Raw genomic sequence first — 25,252 nt, forward strand, 5'->3', positions numbered from 1 at the left:
GTGATTGATGGAACAAGAAGAAGTGGAAAAAAAATAAAAGAAACGAGAGTACTACATGTCAAGTTTTCATCTGTTCGTGCTGCAATGGCAGAATAGCGAGTTTGAAGTAATTTATTGGTTAATGTGATGTTTTGTAAAGGTAATAACAAGGCAAGTAAGTTGTTCGTTTATTTTCAACAGCTTTGTAAATTTGCTTCTACGTAAATCTACGCGTTTCGTCGACAATGACACTTTCGACGTGTTGTTAATAAAACAAATAATTTCTCTGTTATCACGGAATGAGAACGACTCCTTTTTCTTTCTTCTCTCTCTTCTTTTTCCTACTTTTCTTCATCAATACCCTGCATAGCCTCTTAATTTTCCAAAAACAATTGGCGACGTATCTAGATTGTATTTCCGTTCTAATTCCCGTATTTTGTAGCTGGAAAAGAAGGTGGATTAAGTGTCACTTATTCAAATATTCCAAGGTGATTACTTTGATCCAACTAGACTCATATACATACCTTGTATACACATTTCACATATCCTACAGCCTTGTACTTTTCATACCCCAACAAAGTTCATTTCATTTACCTAGTTTTGGTGATTATCCAGAAATTTTTCACATCTGCATGCAGTATGTTCCAAATCAATGAATTCTCAACTTTGGACTTCGCCGTCAAAAAATATTTTCAACGAACGATACAACACATTGTCTTTATTTAAAGTACACCTATGTAATACTGGTCTTATAGTATGTCTAATTATGTATATAAAATTTGTATATTTCGTTATTAAAACAAAATGATTAGTCTGCGTTGTAATCACAAAGGCTATCCTTTGAACAGTTTCACCGTTCTAATTTTTCGTAACCAGTAGTTGAATACTTAACAGTATTGAGAAATCTGTCCAATTTTCGTGAACAAGAGAAAGGAGAAAATTGGATTAGTCTATCTTTGACTGCTTAAATTGATGTACAAAGACGACAGCAATAACTGTATAACATGATGCAATGCTATCTGTTACATTTCGCCAGATCAAAACTGAAGGTATCTGTAAGCCAGGTGATTTATTATATTTGAAACTTGCGTTATATTTCAGAATGCCAATACAGGCACCTCAGTGGACGGAATTTCTCTCCTGTCCAGTTTGCCGTCATGACTTCGATGCCACCCAACGTGGGCCAATATCATTGGGATGTGGCCACACAGTCTGTCGCACTTGCCTCGCGAACCTTCAACGAAAGCAATGCCCATTTGACCAGGTAGGCATTGCTTTGTCGTATTGCACCCGGAATGCATAAAATTTACCAAATTCCAATGAAATTCAAACTTACCTCGCTATATTTCGCAGAGCGTTATAAACACCGAAGTAGAAAGACTGCCTGTGAATGATGCGCTACTCCAGCTTGTCGGCAGCCCGGTTTCTCCTAATTCTGGCGGAGCCCATCTAAAACTTGTGCCTATTGAAGATCACGCCCATTATCTAGCCGCCAAATGTTGCATCGAAGAATTGGCGCTCTACCTTAAACCATGTCAGGCTACACCAGCCACAGGTGGTAAAAGAGTTATTCTAATTCTAAAATGATTTTTATCAAAGAATGATCATTGAAGTATAAAAATTGTTTATTGATTCAACAGGAATGGGCCTTGTTTCTCGACCCATGCAAAGAAAGTTGGTTACATTGGTCGGATGTCAATTAGTGGAGCCAGAAGGACGTGCTCGAGCAGTGAGAGCAGCACGAAGCTTGGGAGAACGTTCTGTAACGGAATTGATTCTTCAGCATCAAAACCCGCAGCAGTTAAGCGCAAATTTGTGGGCCGCTGTGCGTGCTCGGGGTTGTCAATTTCTTGGTCCAGGTGAATTTTCATGATTTATTAAAAAACAAGTAATAGATTATAAGTGAAGAATTCCATACTTACAAGGAAAGTGATCATTATTATTATTCTTTACTCAATGTAGCCATGCAAGAGGAGGTACTGAAACTAGTTCTTTTGGCACTGGAAGACGGTTCTGCTCTTTCTAGGAAAGTCTTAGTCATGTTCGTAGTCCAGCGTCTGGAACCACATTTTCCCCAGGCTTCAAAAACCAGTATCGGACATGTCGTACAACTCCTTTATAGAGCGAGTTGCTTCAAGGTATAGTATACTTTAATGTATTTGTGATTGAGTCATAGGCAATTTATATTACCTAGAACAACAACCCACATAGGTAGACACTGTAAATTTCGACGCAATAGGTGACTATTTTTGTAAATCCACTTCAATTCAGGTATCAAAACGTGAAGGTGATTCCTCGTTAATGCAACTGAAGGAGGAGTTCAGAACATACGAAGCTTTGAGAAGAGAACATGACGCTCAAATAGTTCAAATAGCCACGGAGGCAGGCCTGAGAATTGCACCTGACCAGTGGTCCGCCTTATTGTACGGGGACACGGGGCACAAATCTCACATGCAAAGTATCATTGACAAGCTTCAAACTCCGCAATCATTTGCTCAAAGTGTACAAGAACTTGTGATCGCACTTCAACGCACACCAGACCCGGGTCAGTTAAGCAGTCTTAGACCGCAGTTAGAATTGCTCGCTTCTATCGATCCCAGCCCAGGTAATAACTGTTCCACATCTATGATTAACAATTATTTGCTGAAAAGAAAAAAGGGGTTCTAAATATTTTGAATACTTATTCAACAGAAACAGAGCCTCCGACATGGATTGAATGTCGTGCATCATTGGAAGCTGTAAAGACGGTTGTTGCTGCACTAGTAGAATTTATCCAGCAGCACGGGAATCGAAAACCACAGGATAGTACTCACACCGCAGGTCCTGGTCAACCCAAGTACAAAGTCAGTATGTGTCGTGACCTGGCTTTGAGAGGTTCCTGTCCTAGGACTACAAGTTGCACTTTTGCTCATAGCGACCAGGAACTTGATAAGTGAGCAATAATTATAATGGTTACAAATTTTGAACTTCTTGTAACGAATGCGTAATAATTACTCAACTCGTTTCAGATACAGATCAAAGAATCGAAAGTTAACCGTGAGATCAAGCCTTTCACTGTCAAATAATTCCGAAACAAAGATAGAAAAACTGGCAGTAATATCCAACAACAAAGGATTCAAACAGTGCGATGATATAGTTTACCATTCCGGCAAACCTCACGATAATGGTCTTCGTGAAAGTGAGTTCTCATTTGCATATTCATGTTTCAATGTGAAACAATGTGAGTAATTTTTTAAACGGTTTTCACATCCATGCATTGAATTTTTAAATTTTAATTCAGGTACTAAGGTTAGCCCTGCACAACATCCTGCAGTTTCGAATGACAACAACTTTGTCGGGTCTCTGCCAAGTTATATATCACCTCCAACGCAGGCTTTGCCACAGCTGGCATGTGGTAAAACTGTCGAAATGCAGTATTCGCATTACGTTATGCCTGGGCCACCTGTTGAATACAATTCTCCAAACCTACCTATTTGGGACCCCTCGCAAATAACATCCACTGTACACAACAACGTGCCTAATAACAATAAGAAGGTGAATAAGTTCATTTTACTTCATAACAAGACATACTTTGTATTAAAAAAAATTCTCACTGTATATTTCCTGTAGCAGCGATCCGTGGCAAAAACTTTGGCGATGCTGCTCCACCGTCGTAATGAAATAAAAAAACAACTGGAAAATATTGTTGGAAAACAGAGTACGACGCAGACGAAAACTGTACGTAATATACTTTTAATATTTAAACCTGTTTAATATATTAATATCAATCATTTTACAGAATAACACCACTCAGGGAGATCCGTTGACATCTAATTTTTCCATATGGACAAACATTTCTGGATCGCAAATATCTTCATCGTCCAATATAAATCATGGAAATAATTTTCATCACTCCGATTCTATATTGTTGGATGATGAATTCGTACCATTCGATGCCCCCCCAGCCAGCAAGTATGGCCCAATTTCTCGAGTCTCAAAGCCACTAATTAGGTAAAAAATATGACACACTATCGCATACTGATTATGATGTGTCAATAATTTATTGAAATGTTTGTCGCTCTTCTGTACTAATAGTCAACGTCACCACAGATCACCGAATCCAGTACAAGCTACGGCTTTATTTGGAGAAGGAACTCCATCTGTACCAAGACGACCAATGCCTCCAGTGAGTCCTGTGACATCTTGGTACTATGGACACCAGCGTAAGTATTCAATGAATTTTACAAAATTTCTGTGGTGTGGACTTAACTTGCAATGAGAAAATTTGTCACATTTATTACATATATGATCTTGATCCAGCGTATGCAATGGGTACAAATACTGGAGGTCAGCCTGTGCCAAGTTCTGCTCTTGGAGATGGGTACATCACAATCGGTCGAGGCATGTCTGAAACAACATCTCAAGTACAACTAGCACGTCAGGAGTCTATGTCAAAAGAGTATGATGAGATTACCAATATTTTTATATGCTTTAGATGATTCGTTAAGGGATATGTAGTAGTAAGAATCTATTTTTATTAACACCAGTGGGAAGTTTTGGAAAACTAACGAATCTCGTAAATTGATATTATTCTTGAAGCGGGTAGTTTGAAAAGAGCAAAATTATTCTCATTCGTAATTTGTCAAAAAGCAAAGAATAATCGTCTGATGCTCTGACCATTGCAAAGTTTTAGTTTGCTGTTGGAGTCGCAAAAAGTGCAGCAGCAATTAAAGCATCTGGAAAAAAAGATTAACGATTTAAAGGTAACTATAAAGCTACAAATTGTATACTTAGCATCAACAATTAAATGAAATCGTTAAATGGACAACATTCCCAGTAACATAGCAATAAATCCAGTCAAATTACCACTAATGAAATTTACTTAAAATAGCTAGCCACCCAGGGAGCTGCTTTCAGTGAAGGAGAAAGATTGGCTCAGGAGTTGCAGATGATTGAGGCGGGCATTAGGGAAAAAGAAAGGGATGTACGGAATTGGAGTCCGTATGGTATGTCGTGGATTCAGCCATCAAGTAACTTAGTGCAGAATCACAACTTGAACAGGGAATACCGACCCGATGAAGTAAGTTTTGAATGTGCTAGAATTTACTTATACTCGTACCTAGATTACGGTTTAATATTATGAGAAAAATGACGCGTTACAGGAGGATACGTACGAAGCTGGAATAGCTAATGACATGCGGGAGTTGGAATTACGTTGGGAGTTTGAGTTGGAAGAGCAAGAGAAACGTTGGTCAAGCGAAGAAGATAATATCAAGAAGTAAACAGAATCCCTACAAATATTTATTACCCAATTCTTCAAGTTGCATTGTCGTTTTGTACTTTGAAATGAGCGTGAAATCAATAGTATTTCATCTTTTCAGTAGTATTCTAGCCACCAAGGAAACTAACAATGTAAAAGCAGTTGGAAGTTTCACGAAAGATTAAAGTTACGTTAACGGTATATTTTGAAAAAGAAACATGACGTATTTTTATAATCATAAAAAGTAATATATAATTTATAATGATAAAACGATTTTTTAAAACTTGAGGAATTGGCTACCTGGTATTTGAGTTCCAACTCGTAGGCGCATTATAGATTGCCAAATAGTCATGAATAGTGCATATAGCAAGTAAAAGAAAGATTGTTTCAAAAACAACTGAGGAGATGAAAATGGATTTGTTAAAATTTAACAGAAGTTAGCGTCAGTGTTTTATAAACATGACAAACTATATAGCATATTTATTTATATATTTGCACAACGTGGCAAAATATTATATCTATATATAATATTATATATCGCTACCATAATATTCGGGACGAATAATAATCAACCTGATGATAGGTGATTGGAAAAAAAATGCCTATAGGTACATATAAATGTTATACATAATGGGAAATAACACATTTTATGAGGGAATTTGGATAGTTGGTGTCATTATAAATTATTCTAGTTATATAACCCATCGAGCGAGCGTTAACTCTCGTTACGAAAAGCATGTAGTCGAATTTCCACACCTTGATAAATGGTTTTTCACTTTTCATGGTGCCTTTCGCTAATTCAATTAATTATCTTCAACAAAAGTTTAGCAAAAAAATCAATATTATCCTTTGAGAATACCATCTTGCGCCCGATTCTATTTGTTGAAAAAAAGCACATGCAATATTGAGCTCCAGAGTTTTTATTTTCATATCAAAAATAAAATCGTAAAGTTGGTGTAGAAGGGTGAAAAGGATATAAAGATGTTTTTCGCTAAAAACATGGTTGTGGAAGCGACGAATGTATTTCGTGGAACAATATTGTGTTATTGGATAGGCTTGCTTGTATATCTGAGAAATGATAAACCATGGTATGTATCTATTGCGATTGGGTTGCTTCTATTTTTATGAAATAATATATATAACCTAAAGATTAATGTTCCAGTTTTATTGGAAGTAACAATAGAGAATTTTACGAAGAAAAAAAAATCGAAAAAAAACTAAAAAAAAGTATGGTTCTTGGAGGTGGTCTTTCTAGCCTTGAATTACTATATGTTATTTTTTATACATTTGTAAGAAAGCGGCTCTGTTCAAGCTTATAGTTTCGAGTGTAGGATTACGAAAACCCTGAATCACGAATTTGTCATTTGTATGGTTAAAAATATTAAGCAGTGAGCCTGAACATAGCTGTAGTCTACTACTAAAGAAAAGAGAAAAAAGCAACAAAAAAAAAAAGAGAAAAATAATATAGTACAGTGAATCGCAAATAATTGATTCAACGGGTGAACGATACTTTTATTTCTTATAAGCGTTAAGCTGTTGAAAATGATACTTGCACTGTGAATGTAAGAAATTGTTACACGCGACGTTAACTCGTCAACTTTAAAAGCATAAATTGTGGGTGGACAAAGCCCATGAGCTTTTCTCAGACTGGTATCCAATCACAAGGCATATTTTATTACTCAATACAAGACAGAAGAAAAAATGGATCAATTGAAAATTAAATCTAGCTTTAGATTTATGAAGTCACGTTCAAAAGCCTAGTACATTTCATTTTTAGAACAACATGAAAACAAACTAAGTTACAAGTATTAAATTTGTTGTATTCACGGAGTACAGTAATGCATTTATTTCAAATATCTAATTCACGTAAAAACTTTGACGGTGTGGTTGGGTACGTTTTCAAATCGGTCAATCAAATGCATACACGTGCCTAATGTAATTCTATAATTCCATAGTGGTAAACATACAAAAAATCGCTAAATTGTTTCGTCTAGAAACATTGAAACGTGAAAACTTAGAGATATGTATGAAAGGATATATTTTTACCTTTCATATTATTCGAATTCTCACATTTCTCTGTTGCTCAGTTAATAAAAATTTGCAAGAATGTATCCCCTCTGACAGTGCAACATATAAATATGTTTTATGAATATAACACAGCCTAAATGAACTATTCTACAAATACTTCCTTAACTTTCGTTGAGAATATAATGTCAAACGTCTTGTATGAGCCTAATATGACAATTTAATTGACAAGTGAAGGTCCATAAAGTGTCCTACCAAACTTCTAGATATGCTTAAATTTTGTTGAAAATTTGTATAAACCATACTTGAAATTGATTTTGATCACCAGTCACGCAATTTATAACAGAGATTCGTTAATGTCGCTGAGTTATTTATACGAAACTGTAAGAGCTTAGTTTATGTTATATGTGCAATTTCGTGACGACTGTCTCGTCTTCAATCGGTTGTCATTATTTTTATATAATTTATAAGAAATTCAGCATAATTCCGAATTAGTGAAACACTGGGATTCTCGTTCGCGTTATCGATTCTCCTTTTTATTACTATAAACACTTGTGTTAGGAAATGTAAGTTTCCGTGCATCTAATACTTACCACTTCTTTTTGCTAAGTTCTAAATGTTATGTTCATGATTTTATAAGTTATATTCTACATTTATATCCTATCGTTATATTTTTAAACTGAGCTCGCACACTTTCGTTATAACTTAATATATAATGATATACCTATTCTATTTATGTTTGATTTTAACTCTGATATTGGTAATCAGACGTGAGTTATCAATCATCTTTGTTGGCAAAAATATCCGATTCGTTTGCTACTCTTGTAAATGATTTTCTCCGCTCAATTCAACGAAACTCGTTGCTAAATTATAATCCAGGAAATATCAGTAATCTGTATTGAAAATGAAATCAAATACGAAAAGATTAGCCATTCCAATAAAGATGCAATTTTACACCTCTGTAAACCAAACTCAGATTTGATAGTCAGCGTAATATTCTGTTTAATCTGCAAAGAACAAGCAAACGAAAAAAGAAAGTAGAAACACATCTATTTTCCCTTTTGATCGTTTAGCATAGAGTGGAGTTGAAGACGTGAATAAGGAGAAGGGCTGTGTACAATGGGAAGTAATAAGTGCAACAGGACTGTTTGTGCAAGCTTCGGATTAATTACATGTTAAACATGTCACTATAATATGTATGATGATACGAGCGTACCTATTGTTAACGGTATGAGAAACCACATACAATCTACAGTAAAAGTTCTTTGTTTGAACATACAATAATAAAGTAATAAATTAAATATTATTATACACATATCGGTTTACATATAATGCATATAATCAGCACACTTGACGATGGTCAGAAAATCTTCATAGTATTACTTCTTGTTATGAGTTTTCAATTCTTAAACAAGAAGTTATGTATACGAATTTTGCACCGCAAAACAAATTTGTAAACGTCAAGTTTTCAGATTTTGTGCAGCGCTTTTCTCATTTTGTAGTTCAAATGCTCCTTCGTTGATGAGAGAATGTAAAGACTGTTACCCCTAGAGAAATTTTTGTTACCAGTACTCGGTGTGTAGGTGAGCATGGGGCCATGGATGCTTTCTTTTTACATGGATTTCCTGACACAAATCACTTAGTGTCATGTTGTGTCGGAAAATTAATGTGAAAGGAACCTGCCCCATATGAAGCCGTGTTAGCGATCCAGTGGCTTCTTTATCGGTTGGAGCCATTTAACAGGCAATCACATAAGAATCGGAAAACCCCATTCGGGTAACGGTCTTTAATATTCTTCATTCCACACATAAATTTTTATTCAGCATCTTCAACGTCTACCACAATATCAAACCACGATCCTCCCTAAGACGTTGACTCAAGATGTATACTTCGGTCGTTCCCCATTTCGATAATTATGTTATGAATTGAAGAAATTGTATAAAGAAAAGCGGATATCCTTACAATTTGGTTTAAACTGGAAGAAATGAACGATTGACCGTTTTAATTACTTTATACATGAAAAAAAAAAGTTGTCCATGATTTTGAAAAAAGCGCGAAACATTCGCGAAATTTTTCTACCCCGGACCGTTACCGATTGAGTTCAAAAATGGAAGAGGAAAAAACGGACAGACAGCCAGCATCCGGCATCTGCTCCAGCGCTTCCAGAGTATCGTCGTATGGCGGCATCTAGCGGATATTTTTCTAATATGACAAAGCTGGAACCGCAGGATCGAGGCCACACTGCTGTTTAAAGCTATATTGCGTACACGCCGCGGTCTGTGCTCATATATACCTACCGTGTGAAGTCGCAGTGCGGCTGATTTCCGATTTTCGTAAGTGAAGCGTGAAAAGGAAAATAACAGTGAACGTTAATTTGGATCCCGTTAGCAGTGGTAAACAACGAAGTGGTAAACGTAGCCGATAAGGTAAAACGGGAGGCGTGAAATTATGCGGTTTACAACACAACGAGGTGGTGGAAACTAAGGTGCGTCGTCGTTCGTGAAAATTGTGACCTAATCGAGCGCGGCCGTCTAGTCGTGCGTTGTTTTCACCCAGACGGGATAAACTCGAGATAAGTACGTGGTAAATATGCCGGGGCGTAACGTCGTGCACGGCGTCATGCCGCCCCATTATCTTCACGAGTTGCCGGCTGAGGATGAGGAGCGACTCGAGAAGATATTCAACAAACTCGACCTGGACGGCAACGGGAGGATCGACGTACACGATTTGTCAAAGGCCCTCCACGATGTCGGGGTGCATAAGCGATACGCCGAGGTGATGAACCGACGATACTCGAATAATTCGAACGACGTGCATGCCTACTGCCAGACGAAACTATCCACCTTGCTAATCCCATTCGTACTCTCTTTATCGGCCTTCTTTTGTTTCCTCATTATGGATAACGTTACGCGACCTGCGTGCTTCTTTTGTTTTGCGCCATGCGCACATTCTATGCAAACCATCTTCAAAGCGTTCAAAATTCAAAATCTCTACTTCATTCGGCGTGAACGTCAACTTTTTAGACAGCGTCTTCTAATTTAACGGTAAATTGACACCGTAGAACCGTATGAGAACAATGTTTCCCGTGGAAACGAAATGATCTAAAATTAGTATGATAAATTTATCCTAGCTACGTCGTTTTACGATTCATTTTACGGTATTCACAGGAAACAGAAAATGTGTTGTATTATACAGATTCCGGACCTTGTGATTTGCGCAGTTTAAAAATACCCATCGTTTTTAATGTTACATAGCGCAGAGTCGAAAACTCTTACGATCAAACAATAATCAAACGTTAGGTTTATCCGTTGTTCTCATCTTTTCCATCACGTTGAAGTTATTAACGTTATCGTAACGATTCATGCTGTGATAAAAACCGTTATTTCGCAATTTTGGAACTACTCGAAATTCAGTGAACCGTAATAAAACAAAACATACTCATATTTTTCAATCCTATTTCCTTCGAAATCATTGTCAAAAGAAGAAAATACTGGCTTTTTTTCAACGTTTGGTCACGATAACGTTATTAACTTCAACCTCGTTCGTTTCCAGCAATTGCAACGACCCTAAGCGGTTTTTCCAATCCCCTAACTTTTACCTTCAATTTTGAAATACTGACAGTAATTGAACATAATTTGCCACATTCCTCAACTCAGGCCTTTCATACTTCTTAACTTAATTAAGTTAGACGTGTGTGCAGAAATAACGAAGATCTCTTCATTCTTTTGAGGAAAAAAGAGACATTCCATTCAATCCTATCGTTAAAATAATTGCCACATTTGTTCGTTAAGCAATTAACCTAAACAAACGGCCAACAATTTACTTGCGCTAAATTTTTCCTTCATTTTGCGCAGAAATTTTTGGCGGAATCCGACCGAAACCAGAGCGGCGACATCAGTTTGGCAGAATTTATTCATTACGTACGAGAACACGAGAAGAGTCTACGCCTGCAATTTTCGAACTTGGACAAAAATCGAGACGGTAAAGTATACGCGTCCTAAAAATGTTCTTACTGCTATTATTACTATTTTGTATTATTTTTTAGGACGTTGACCATCCGTCTCGTTCACCGAAACCCGAGCTGAAACTTCTGTTATACCCATACACGTGTATAAAACGTGCAAACCGTTTAAACGTATGTTTTAAACAACTTTACTGTACCCGCATTGCTCTGAATTGACGCGTTACGCAACCACGGAAGTACAAAAACACGTAAACGGAATAACAATGTACATGTATACATACGTCCATTAATCCGTTACGCAATTGGAAACTTACCTTGAGATGTTCTTGAAATTTAAGGATTCTTCAATTATCCATAGTGACTTTCATTTCGAAGTATGTAATTTGTTTACAGAATTCGATTATAGTTGGACAAGGTTCTCCGTTGAACTTGTATCCGTTTTTACGCATCGCGGTTACATCAACAATTCCGTGGCCCAAAATTTCCAACTTGTGAAAGTAAAAACCGAGCGAGTTAAGGGAGTGCTCTGGTCGATTTCGACGTTGACGTCGAAAATATCGAAGTCCACGTATCCGAAACATGAGAAATGGCTTGACAGGCCCATTCTATACACAATTCTGAACAAAAATATTCCAATTCATTTTCATTTGCCGCAGAAATAAAGAAATGGCAGAAATTATCTGAATTTAGTAGAATGTGTTCCATATTTCTGCGTAAAATGAAAATGTTTAGGAATTTTTTTGTTCAGAATTGCGTATAGAATGGGACCGTTGAGCCAATTTTCACGTTTAAGATTCGTTGACTCCGATATTTGACGAGGTTGAAGTTAGTAAAATTATTTTAGCGATACCAGTTTAGAAAAAATCTTTACTCTGATCCTTAGGATTGTCTGAAATTCAGCTAGTAAATCGTAACAAAGAAGAAATGTTCATATAAAAACCAACTTCTTGCAAGTCGTTGTAAAATTGTACAACAACCATTTTTTCCATCATGTTTCGTTATGCTGACGTTGCTAACTTCACTGAGCGAACTGAGAAGTAATTCATTGATGACTCAGTGTAATTCGGAACCGTTTATAAATTTTTGTTGTTACCGTAAATCCTCTCGCTCTTCCGCGAGTAGCCGAAACTTGCGGAAAAGTCGATCTGTATATGAAAAATGGGACTGTAAGTATGTCGAAAAACTTCTCTAGAAGACTTTGTCACGCGCGGATTGTTTGGCAACAAACATAAGCGATCAATCAAACGTGCCGTAGCGGCGTTTGGCAAAGCCTGACAAGAGGATTCACGACTGTGTGTAGGTATAATGTAAAACCAGAATTGAGCCCCTGCCGCATCGTTGATCGTTGCCAAACATCTGATCTGTGATTTCTCAGCGACGGTTGAGATTTTTTTTTTTTAGATCACTCACTGTCGGTTGCGTACAATTGTTGAAAAAGCGTTGTTTATTCGCTTTGCCTTTGTTTCCTCGTAAATTACTCCAGTATAATCGAATAGAATCGTCTTTCAAACGACCTTTACTTACTCTTTACTCGCCGCTGAATCGCATCAATTCACTCAAGATTATCGCTGATTGGATCTACGGACATCACATGCATACCTCGCGGCTCGGTTTATGTACCCGACCAACAAGATTACGAGACTTCGTTAACTGCGGCACAATCTCTGACCTTGTCAGGAATTTCTGCAGCCCTTGAATTATTCACCCGTCGACTTTTTTTGTACCGATCGCGCTACCGAAGCCCGAGTAAAGTGGCTTACAGGCAAATTCCAAATTCCGCAATGAGGCTTCTCGTTCGTTCCGTCAACGTGCAGTCCCGGATAATTTAATATCATTTATAACTTATGAGCCAACAATTTCCTGGATACGATTCTGCGTATGAAACTTTTGGACTGTGCATCTTTCTCCATACCATCAAAAATTGCATTGAATAAATTTCATTGCTTTGTGGCGATTCATAAATGACACAAATTTTGTTACGCGTACGTCCTTGATTAATATGTATATACATATTTTTTATTTATTTTTCTACATAAATTATGATCGTTTAAGCCAAAAAATGCAGTTTCTATTTTTTATATTTCTTTCCATATTTTAGCTTTTTAAGTTTATATTACACTTACATATTTATCCGGGTCTTACTTTATGTATACGTATAACTTATACGTGTGTGTATACATATATGTATATCTAGCAATCTGTAATCAGAATCATTCACGGTTGATCGAGCTTTCTAATTTTACAGTATAGAAAGGCTTTGCTGTATACTTTCGAGGCGATTTTCTATAGCCTCCAATCAAGTCGCTCGTTCATCCGGCACTTCGCGTACATCCGTATTTACGTACCATGTATAGGTATATACCTAGTTACACTGCGCACATGTGTTACATATAGTCTATAATAATGATTAAATAGTTCATCATAACTGACGCTGAACGTGAGTTGGAAGCCAATTTATTTCTGTACCTACGGTCGTAACTAATGAGGCGCGAAAGAAAAATTGGGCAGGCTATCAAGCCACTGTAATTCATCTATCTATAAAGAATTCTTCACCTCACGTGAATTTTTTGCTAACTGTAGTATAATAAGGCATATAGGTATATCTATCTATATCATATGTTGTAAGTTATATCGAACACGCAACTCGTTTTACGTAACGTGTCCTATATGTCGTGCGTATGTTAGAGCTTGTATTACTGTTCGCAGAAGAGAAAAATGCAGAGAGCTGTTATGTGTGTGAGATCTCGAAAGCAAAACGTTGAACAGTTTTTTTTTTCCCATCCTTTTTGTCTAAACTCGCTAGCAGCTGCACGGCATTTATTTTTATCCTATATGTATGTTTTGTATTTTCACACACACACGCGCACACACTCACACAAGCTGTAGCGTTTGAATGCAATTTATTTCAATGCGTTTAGTTATATTCAGTTTTTATTGTGCAACAGCGCGTGATTCAAGTTTAAGTACCTACTGATATTGAGTTTTCGTATCGTTTATGCAACAATAATATCATGAAGAACATTTTGTTTGCCTATTTACAGGAAAAATTGATCTGGAGGAACTGATCAGAGCTTTTAAAGACTTGGGCGTTGATATGGATCGAACAGAAGCGACTAAATTATTGCAGAGGTAAGTTGTGAGATTTTTTTTTTCTTTATTATAAATTTAATTTTAAACATAATTCTTTTGCACGATAATAATTTCAAACAACGTTTGAACAGGAACAATTCGGGCAACGTCATTAATCCTTTATCTTTTGCATAATACGTCTATGTAAATTATTACGAATTTATTTCTTCGAATTATCGACGTACAGCATTTGTCAGGTTTCTTTTAATCGTCTACTTATCTTTATTCCGTACATTTTTATGTCTCGTTGTCACAAAAACACAATTTTTCACTCGCGCACATTAATTTTGTTGATGAAGTATACATATACTTATTCGACGTGCATACATTATTATTTTACATGTCGGTGCGATAATTGTTTGAAAACTATAAATACCGGCAAGCGGAAAAAAATATTATCAGTTACATTTCTGCAGGAGGTAAAACTCCTGCGGGGGCAACTTGAGCAAACTTGGAATGTGTAAAATTATTATCTTTTCTTCAAATATTATAGTATACTTATGCTTACACCTAATACAGTTTTTATCAAAAAGAAAGTGTAACGTTCTTCTTTTTTTTTTGATACCCTGCAGGATGGACCAGGATGGAAGCTTAAATATCAGTTTCGACGAATGGCGTGATTTTCTCCTTTACGCACCGACTAACGACATTCACGAATTGATCCGCTACTGGCGACACTCGACCGTGAGTTATTTTTCCTATGCAATACTTCCTCGCAAATAACAACATGTACGCATCGCTCAGGATCAAACGTTATTACAACTAATCATACAAAAGCACACGATGACACATCGAATTCCGCATGTATGAAAAAAATAAGTCGAAAATGCTCGACAGTTCGTAATCTTACGTTACATACGTACCTACATACGTTAAAAAACTTCTTGTCCGTATATTTAATTTCCTAATTGTTTTACTTCCGAAGAAAGTATAACCGTAAAACTGGTCGGACATCGACTGGTTCGCATACAATACCTATACTGTGCAAGCACACGCGCTCGAAGCCATCCATATGCGTCGATACGTAACACAGAGAGGCAGAGCGAAAGTCCAACCGCGCAGGTCAAGTCGTTCATCGAGGGTCTCCGATTGGTCGGCGAGAAAGGCTCGACGGTGTGACGTAGATGGAAGCGTGTGTCAGAAAGCGACCTTGATAGTGTCACAATCAGCTGTTGGCGCTGCCGCCGGAGTCTCGGCTTGGTGGAGGTGGAGGTGGAGGAGGGACGCCAGGCGATGATAGCGTTGATAGCTGGAGTGGGCGAGGCGCCTCGACGTCGACGTCGCGGCGTCGGCGTTGAGCCTGCGCAAGGTTGACTCGGGAAGCCCCCTGCTGGAGCCGCTGGAACTTCCTTATAACGCTTTCGAGAATCTTCCATCTCGCTTCTCGCGGCTCAGTTATCGCTTCGAACTCGCGGTGCAGGCTTAAATCTACCTATAGTATAAATTCGTCAATACGTGTTAATTCGGCCTTCTTATTCGCACACTATGGACTCAATTGCACGGCACTAAGTGCTTGTTGCAGTTTCGCAATAAATCGCGATATACTTGAAGCTCTCCGCTGCTGCATTAACTCCGACGATATTCCCCATTACCGCTGCCTATTATCATAATTTATATTATGAAAATAACCGACGATTCTAATGGCTCGTCGACGGTAAATTATAAATATTATCCGCGCGAGTTGCGGTATGTCTTTTGTTACGTTTTGTTTTTCTTTCGTTGTAGACTTATTTTTTCTGTCCAGCTGTCTGTAAACGTATTTTTGCTGTTCTTTTTATTCTTTTGCTTTGGGAACAGAAAAATCAAGAGAAACACAATTTTCTTTCTATTTTATAATTATCGTATACACTTATGCAAATTTTCAACTGCTGGATTCATGTCTGTTTTCTTAATTATCACTCTATACATATTATACATACGTATGTGTATAGCTATTCGAAATTCGTCATATCCTGTACTCCGATATTTAAGAATCAGCTTATCGGACAATTTTTTTTCACGATCTGATCCCAACGATAAGATATCACGAGGAAGTAATGCTTATCTGCAGTCTGCAAAAATTTCAAACACTTTTATAAGTATACTCCGTGTAACAATACGTATATCGGCGCTAATAGATCGTGTTATCAGTTACCAGAGTATAATAATTCAGAAATACACGTACCTGTTATACGGCTTAACTTTCTAAACATTCTTCTGCGGTACGTTCACCATTTTCTCTTCGTTACAGCTTTTTAATTAATCCTCGAATGTAATGACGTTCGTGTTAGTGCGTTTGCGATGGACCTTGATCGTTCCGATTCGGTTCGTGTTACACATGAAATCGAGAGTCGACGGTTTGAGAAATCATACGGGTTGTGAAATTCACGCGGCTGATAAAACTCCCGGTTACGTTGTAATAACCAAATTTAACGACCACGATGCGCAATACATATCGGCTTGTACGTTTACATCTATATTGTACAATGTCTATATCACACACTGTGCGCATACAACTATGGGTACATAATATACACTACATTATTATAAACAACACATTCATGAATCCAGTTAGAGCTGGATGACTGCTTGGCGACAGTTTAACGCTCAAAACACCCACGGCTTGAAGCTTCGTACGCATCATGCGACAACCTATCCTGCTGCATGCGATAGCTGCACAATTCTGCACCCGTTCACATATGTATAACGTACCTGAAATGTGTTCCAACGATCGATTGCTGTCGCTGCATGGTGTGCATGGCCATTGCAAGACATAGCGAAGGCCACGCCGTTCGCCGCTCTACTCGTTCCACATTGCACCCACCCTTGTACATATATGCACATTGTACATGTGCATGCATGTGCATACATAGGGTGCACTGCAGGTGTCGAACTGGCTCTCTGGAATGCGAGTTCCGCCTTGAGGAACTCTCGAGTCTTCGTCATCGTCCTTATTTCCAAACCCAACCGGTGAATCGGATCTCAGAGATTTTCCACTGTTTCTCTTTACCTGCCATGATTTAAAATCTTATTGCATAATTTAATCCTTCATTCATTGTATTACATTGCAATTCATTTCCGCCGTAGATTCTCTAGCAATAAATTTCAATTCATTCGTTTTATGTTTACTGTACACACATACACACGATCCGATTGTGATAACGCTGATTAAACGCTGACTCGGGATACATGTATTTTTTAAATTTTATTAGTTTTTTTTTTATCCTTCACCCCCCTCTGAAAGCCAACAGTCTGCACTGATAAGATTCGACTCACTTTGTTCTCCGTATACGGCATTAGCTTTCTTGAAGACTTTGATCTCCGGGTATTTTGCAATAATTACGCTGTATGTAATAAAAACACCACCCCGTCAACTACGACAGATAAAAAAATTCGCGTAGGGCGATTAAAGAGCGAGTTCAACGACGTGTACACGCATATCTAGAATCACAAAAAGGGGAGGAAAATTAGTAATGTAATTGATTATGGTATTTTATAGGTCGCCATGAGACTTTACTGGCTGGTTAAATGTACACACTGCATCTGCGACAGTTGCGTCTGACGAAAAACGTTTAGAGAGTGTCGCCGAGAATAGATCAGGCTGCAAATTCGCGTCAAATTTAGCTCTGCGATACAAGTAACTATGTGTTTACACAAACGATCGCCGATTCGGTGTCTAAGACACTATTCGAAATACACACGGTTGCAGACTAAATCCACTCGCAAACAATTTACTTATCCTGTTATCGTATATGTGGTTACGTTTTTATAATATCTTCATCTCTGTGCAGTCGAGATATTCATTCACGTTTTTGCGGCACGAATTTTGCGAAAACAAGCGACTTTCATTTATCGCACCGACGCAACTTTCATCCCGATTCATGATAAATTCGTTGCGTTACAACTAAGGTATTAACCCTTGTGAGTCACACGCTATTTTTCTGAGTCAACGTTTATAATAACATAGTGTTCTACGGTTTTTGGAGTCGCTGATTATGAATCTGAAATCAAATTTCAACAATTCAAGATGGCTCATTCAATATGGTGGACGAAAATTTCAAACTTGATCGAATACGGTCACAAAACTCTATGCAGGGGTTTTCGAGGCCGCTGATTGGATTCGCCACATTGAATTTTCAAAATCCTATTTCAGATTCGTAATCAGGGACCCCAAAAACCGTTGGATAGAGTATTTCCATCGGATTCGATTGAAATCGAAATTTTCGTCGGCCATATTGGATTCGCCATCTTGAATTTTGAAAATCCGATATCAGATTCGTAATCAGCGATCCCAAAAACTTACAATTTATGTAAACATGTACACGTGTAGAGATGTAACTTTCTCGGAGATGAATTATTCTTTTAATTTTAACAATAATAATTTACATTACATCGCAAGAATTACTCTCGTGTATTGAAAACCTAATAGCATTCTATCAGACTTACTTTACCACTATGATGCAAAAGGCTTAATTCGGCATTCAACGATACGATCCTGACATTTATTTATTTATATAACGTACTTGCGTTAATCGGAAGCGAGCTTGAGTTTAAATGTGTGCGGTAAAGAATACGATTGAATTCGAATGATGTCGAAATTCTTGGAAGTGTTTCGTCAGCCGCGCATTGGACTCCTCACGATCAGACTTGACGTCACTTTCACTGCGAACGCTCTAAAGCATTCAGCTATGTACGGTAGTTGCAGCAAGCTGGTATCCTCCGACAGTGCACATATGCAACCATCCATAGTGTTGTATTGTTATTGTCAGAGTGCAGCGTAAGCGATAAGGCTGCATATTGGCGAATTGCACTAAAGGCCAAACCAGACCGCGCAGAGACAGCTTATGTTGTAAACGATTTTATAATGTGCCGCATATCTCGAGTTACCGAATGGGAAACGCAAGCTTTTTACGTATCGTTTCTGAAACTAGATCGGATGACTGGTATAATGGTTGCGATTGTCGGCTAGTAGGTCGACCGCGATTAGTAAACAAAAGAAAATAAAATCAGTTCTCAGAACAAAAGGCCCTGTTAAGAGTTAAGACACGGACGTTCATTCACTGCCAAACAGAATTTGAAGAAAAAGAATCACACAAGAATCGCTCCAAAACTGAAGGTTTCCTCTAAATTTACCCTCAAGCAGTCAGTTTTTCTCCTAAAACCATCGTATTTTTGCTAGTCAGTTACTTTTTTTTCCATAAACTAAAACGGACTGAATAAATCAATTTGATGCTTGAGGAAAATGTTTACACATCCAACTTAACATAGGAATAAAATAATATACATTGAATCGGAAAACTTTACTTATACTTAATTAATCTTAATCTCAAATTATTTTGTTCCTACATTTAGTTGGAAATACGAATATTGTTTTCAAGCATGAAATTGATTTTTTCAGTAAATTTGAGTTTATGAAAAAAATAACAATAATAATAATTGAACAACATCGAAAATTACAATGTATGTTACATCAAAACATTCAATGGCTTTCCGGGCGCGTCTAATATTATTCGAAAATTTGTATGCTTTCAAGAGAATTTTTTTTCTCTAATTTCAACATACTTTTGGAGTGCAATCGAAAAAATTTCAAAACCATCAAAACAACATCTAACTTTTCTCTATTTGGTTAGCACTATGGAAAAATATTGGAACTCTAATACCCCCCCAATTTTACGCAGCTTTCACTTATTTCTCCCAAAATTCAGTTTCAAGGAACCCACAAACAATGAGCATGCTTGTACCCGTCTTGAATTCAGTCCCAAGAAAACGGGTACTCGTAGTGTCGGCTGGTCGGTAACCCGAAGCGAACATTGAGTCGTGTGTACAAGTGCCAATGGTTCGAAGAAATTCGGTACCCCAACTAACTTGACCCTGAAGTTGCGTACAGTTTGTCGAGTTCGGCAGTCCGATGCACGGAAAAATTGCAGGCATATTCAAATCACGATCCAGCCAAATAAACAACGATGATGCATACACACACGGTGACGATGACGCGGATGAATCTCCAAATCAGATAGCGCAAGAAGTTTCATAATTGTTTTGTAAACCGCCGTTTGTCGCAATGCTCGTATTTTCAAAAATGTTCAGCACCGAGTGCGACACGTGCGGTGTGTAATGAGATCGATCGTTGAACATGAGCAATTAACTTACGCCTGCGTGTTTTTACATCTATGTACTTTATTTTTTCTTATGGTTTTTTTTTTTTTTTTTATTATTCTTAAACCTACTTTTCATATTTTGCCAACAACGTGTAAATATTTACCATATGGATGTATGAAATCGGCTTTTGATATCGTTCGTGAACTTGTTACTTGACCTCGACGGCTTGCGATAATACCTTTGGCCTGGACTTTGTCGACGCTTTCAGCGGTCACGTCATCTACGCGTTTACAGTTTCTTCGGTACATTTCCTGGTTTACGTTGCCTGCAATCAAGGGGAATGGAAAACACTCGTTCAGAAGGCTTGCCGCCGAACTTGTGTACTCTTGTAATACCTACCTAACTTATTTTGTCTTCCGGGAATTTTTCGACCGTCCTGCGAAAGTACAATGCATTTTTCAACTCGAATAGTAACTGATTTTCAAAGAAAAAAAAGAGTTTTCTTTTGTATAAACGGTCTTCCTCTGCGGTCGGAGGCTAGATTTTGTTCCAAGTAAAAGTTACATACATATTCGGGACTCTACGTACCGTAATTCTTACGTTCGGTTTATCTAACTACAGTAAGAAAAAAAAAAAAAACTCTGGAGCAAGAAGTTGAGTAACACAAAAAATAAACAAACCACAGATCGAAAATACTGTCTGTTCGTAAAAACAACACCACACGTTCCTGACTTACGCATCAGATGTAGACGAGAGACGGGCAAAATGGGCCCTTTATACAATAAAATGGGATTTAAAAAAATGCCACTTGAAGTGTATTTCCAGGCCAAAGATAAAAACAAACGCGTCGTTGAAATCGGTCTAACGTTATTCTTCCATTAGTGGGCCCGTTTTGTCCGCCTATCTCCTGTATGTGATTTTACATACTTCACAAATATGTGTATCAAGTACATTATAAATTCTCCTCGTGACCTGTCGTTGTCATCCCCTAATCCGCAATTTGCAATCTTAATTGAATCATTAGCCCCGCTAGAGCTGGTATACTTATCCCGACTTATCCGGTCCGAACCAACCGTAAATCTGAACCAATTTAGGTTATCGTCGCTGAGTTGAGTAGGAAACCACAATAACAGGTTACATGTTATCATAAGTGACGTAATCAAGTTTTTCCGAATCCATAATAACATCCGAATTATAAACTCGTTAAAGAGTCTAAGTAAATGAAATACGAAAAAAAAAAAATGGAAGACTATTCGATGATGTTGCGGCATCACAACAGGAAAATCGTACATCGGTAGATGCTGCAGTGGAAAATTAAAGACTATCTACATATTTTTATACTCCGTGACGCTGCAGTTTTTTTTTATATTAGTATTCGTGACGTCAACTGACGCCGAGACCCAAAACCATCGGTGAGATCGAAGCTTGGATGGAATAACAACGAGTGCTCAACTCAAATTACCAAGAACTGATCAACGTCGAGTCATCCAACCACTATACGCATCGTACATCCGGAGGATCTCACACTCGTTTACCCCCCTTCTCCTTATCACGTATCGCGTATACCGTTTGCACACATGTATCATGTATAAAGTATGCGGTATACATACCGGGAATTTCCAGACGGCTCGCGGCTCTACGCGGAACGCGTCACGGTTATCCCTTCCCTGCATATATAGCCCAGTCAGAATGTACAGCATAAAAATAAAAATAAACCAGAAACTGCAATTTCTAGATACCAAAATTTTCTTTTCCTAATCTTTGGGGTGGGGGGTTAGTCTAAATCCCGAATTTCTCACAGAGACTACATTAGCTTCGTCCGCCGTGTTGAATTTATAGTTTAAATCGCAAAGTATCGATCGTAGACAAAAAACTATCATTCCCAAAGTTGTAGAGACATTAATTTCCCACAAGTTTAGTCCCCCGCCATTTTTAGTAAAACGTTAAAAATGACCGAGTTATTTGACCGGAAACGAATTCCCTCCAAAATTCAAAATGGCGACCAAAGCTAACGGGAAATGTGATGGAAATTCTGGGTTTAAACCAAGTACCGACGGTTGGAAGAAGAAAACCTCGGTTAGAAAAATTGCAATTTCAAAACTCACACTTCGAACTGGAACTGAACAAGCAGCGGAGGCAGAGAAGGCCGGGTACGTCGAGTTATCGCTGGATTAAAGTGGCGGTGCAGTGACGCGATTGGCTGCTGCCCTCCTCCCCCTCCTTGAGCCTTTCGAACGTTCGCTCGCTGCCTTTTGAACGGAACGGAACGCAACGTAACGAATCCCCAGTCTGCGTCCTCCTCAGTCTGGTATTCGACTCCCTTGTAGCCGGCTCGGGTCGCGTTCGTCATCCTCCACGTGCACGTTCGGAACGTAACGTTCGTTTCGTCGTCGTTGTCGCGTTGTAAAGAATCAGTGCCTTCGCGAGCACCTGTTATCATCGTCATGTTGGAACAGGAGAACGTCGTTGGATCCGGTTGCGATGTCTGCGGTGAATTTGTGATAGTTTATCGCGAGCTTATACAAAAAGTAAGTCTTCCCGCCAGAATTTAAAAAAATTGAAAAATGATCGGGAATTTTTACGATTTAATATACAGAGCACGTAATTTTATCGTTCGAGGAATTATGAAGAAACTGTCGGGCTTGGCGGGAGGTTTAATTTTTATACAGCACAGTATCGTCGCTTCTTACAACATCGTGGTTGTACACACCTATCGGGTACACGCTTGCGAAAGAAATGTTGCCGCAATAATTCAGAGTGTCACTGTACGTACGTTACACCTACACATGTGTGTGTGTCTCCATCTCGATGAAAGGAAAGACTGCAAAACGAAAAGTGAGAGTGATGATTTTTTCCTCGTTGTGCAGCCTCGGTCGATTACCGGAAATAACTCGACGAATAACTGTACCGGGAAAAATTATATCCTCAAGTTGTCCCTCTCGCGTCTACTGTATTTTATTTTACGTTCTTTTTCATCGGTTTCGTGGATTTCCGTTCAATTTTGAAAACCTGAAGAAATTTAGAACAGCGATCGTTGTACACAGCATGAATTTCATTCTGGATTTACAATCCGAGCCTCGGACGAACATTCGCGAAAATTTAGATAACATTAAGGTATTATATATACAACACCGTTGTACAAACACAACCGTCTATCTGGAATAATGATTCCAAAGTTGGAAATTCCTCTGGATTCCTATCGATGTATATGTATGTCTATACATATATCGGTGATATCAGCTTATCGTTGTGTGCACGATAAAATCTTGGTTATACGTACTTCGGCCACGCGCTGTCAGAAATTCTCTCAAGAGCAAACAGCGTGGAGCGAGGTATACATACAATGTTACACACGAGTAGAGACCGGAAGTGACTGGCTCCCGATTCGGCCTCGCGCCGTGTGTTCTCTTTTCTCGTTCAAAGGCCGAAGCGCTTCGTCACACAGAATTTCTGAAAGTCGAATTACCATTAGACGCTAATGATCGTAATCGGTAGTCGACATTGGAGACCCTTGGGTCATATCTCTGCTGCGCCTCGATGCATCAGAACTGCTGGCTAAAGGCCACCGACGGATCGCTGCGACGCTTTTGGCTCCTTCGAGACCGCTTTATTCTTTCGCGATCTAATTAGAAGCATCGAGTAGCGCGTCTCGCTGAGAAGGGAAGACGAATCGTGTTCGGTCCACGTTTTTCCTACTTTTTGTATCTTCGTCTGGTGTCGCGAAAAAAGTTATCGCCGTCATGGATACCCTCGACAATATCGACAGTGACCTATTAATTGAACTATATGTCAAGTTAAGTACATCCGACACGTGTGCATGCAGGTTGATTAACTTCGGTGTTCCACGTTTCAAGTCACTGTTCGATGTTTTATGAGACTGAAGTTGGTAACGTCAACGTAACGAAAAATTACTATTCTTCGAGATTACAGTCAATTTCAAGTCGTTAAGTTTTCGAAATATGAATACGTTCTGCCTTGTTATGATTTAGACTATTTTAGACATCGCTGCAATTGCGAAATATTGGTTTTTCCGGAACGTTTATCGTCACGATAACGTTACTTACTTCCGTCTGTTCATATTTTTCCCAATCGTGTTTAGTGCCACTTCTTGTAGCGACTCTGGTGTAGCAATGAATAATTAATAACGCTTCAATGTATCGTTGACGGTTTAGGCAAAACAAAACATAGGCTGATTAGCTTCTGATTGCTGTTGTACGGTATTTGAATAATTGTGATCATTACGTATATTTATGTAGCAGTTGGGAGAATGTCGACGATTGTAGAAACGAGGTTGAAGTTATTAACGTTATCGTAACGATACATTGTGAGGGGGAAAATCAGTGTTTTATTAATTTTACAATCATTTTTAAGGAACGTAAGATTTCGAAACATGGATATGTCTTGTTTTACTACGGTTTACCGAACTTCAGACAATTCCAAAATCGCGAAATAACGGTTTTTCCTCAGCGTGAATCGTTACCAACTTGAATATGATCTCTATAGAAAGACTGCAAGAATTTTAGAACTCTTATAAATACGTGTGTACTTTATTCTCTGATTTCGGCGTTAAAAAGCGATTATTTTTATCGCCAGTCGAGTCTTTCTATCTGTATAATGATCGCGTGTACGTTACTAATGCTATAATGTACGATCTACGGTCAAGTTGTACGATTTTCTGTATATTACATCAATATGAACTTTGTAGAGGTTTCTTCCACCGTGCCTCGTTTTTATACCGAATGGACGGAAAATCAGAAGCTGACTATGCCTCGTATAACGGTTAAACTTATGTGTAATCCACGTCCGGTACATTTGTTGGGTGAAAGTTATTACACGGA

At 38.2% G+C, this 25,252-nt stretch overlaps 2 protein-coding genes and 1 long non-coding RNA gene across 9 annotated transcripts in view; 2 read left to right on the plus strand and 1 right to left on the minus strand.

Annotated features, from left to right (window-relative positions):
* On the plus strand, positions 1-8,558 carry LOC107222737 (roquin-1). Its single transcript, XM_046732016.1, has 16 exons — positions 1-154; positions 1,081-1,243; positions 1,333-1,537; positions 1,620-1,838; positions 1,942-2,117; positions 2,251-2,584; positions 2,671-2,911; positions 2,988-3,157; positions 3,260-3,513; positions 3,589-3,696; positions 3,758-3,969; positions 4,054-4,181; positions 4,279-4,417; positions 4,646-4,721; positions 4,850-5,038; positions 5,121-8,558. Exons 2-16 carry the CDS (start codon positions 1,082-1,084, stop codon positions 5,238-5,240), a joined length of 2,733 nt encoding a protein of 910 aa, XP_046587972.1. The 5' UTR covers positions 1-154; position 1,081; the 3' UTR covers positions 5,241-8,558.
* Positions 3,808-22,651, minus strand: LOC124293043. 3 transcript variants are annotated; one of them, XR_006902940.1, is made up of 8 exons: positions 22,520-22,651; positions 22,025-22,081; positions 20,814-20,850; positions 20,578-20,739; positions 17,028-17,756; positions 15,200-16,387; positions 4,260-4,365; positions 3,808-4,167 (listed from the first exon to the last, which is right to left on the minus strand). It is a non-coding gene; the product is annotated as an uncharacterized LOC124293043 (long non-coding RNA). The 3 variants fall into 3 exon arrangements; XR_006902939.1 differs by lacking the exon at positions 22,520-22,651 and having other exon boundaries at positions 17,028-17,325; positions 20,578-22,513; XR_006902938.1 differs by lacking the exons at positions 17,028-17,756; positions 20,578-20,739; positions 20,814-20,850; positions 22,025-22,081; positions 22,520-22,651 and adding an exon at positions 16,501-17,021.
* Positions 9,499-25,252, plus strand: part of LOC107222733 (calcium-binding mitochondrial carrier protein SCaMC-2) — a 24,830-nt gene continuing 9,076 nt past the window's right edge. Inside the window, exons 1-4 of one of the 5 annotated variants that reach the window (XM_015662221.2) lie at positions 9,499-10,018; positions 11,098-11,224; positions 14,249-14,336; positions 14,909-15,020. In XM_015662221.2, the coding sequence (XP_015517707.1) occupies positions 9,833-10,018; positions 11,098-11,224; positions 14,249-14,336; positions 14,909-15,020 (513 nt within the window). In that variant the 5' untranslated portion in view covers positions 9,499-9,832. Of the gene's footprint in view, positions 10,019-11,097; positions 11,225-14,248; positions 14,337-14,908; positions 15,021-15,868; positions 15,991-22,711; positions 22,943-22,984; positions 23,180-24,096; positions 24,209-25,252 lie in introns of those variants that run through there. The other 4 variants (XM_046732024.1, XM_015662223.2, XM_046732022.1 and 1 more) reach the window with 4 other exon arrangements.

Source organism: Neodiprion lecontei, chromosome 2 (genome assembly GCF_021901455.1).
Source record: "Neodiprion lecontei isolate iyNeoLeco1 chromosome 2, iyNeoLeco1.1, whole genome shotgun sequence".
Lineage (NCBI taxonomy): Eukaryota > Metazoa > Arthropoda > Insecta > Hymenoptera > Diprionidae > Neodiprion > Neodiprion lecontei.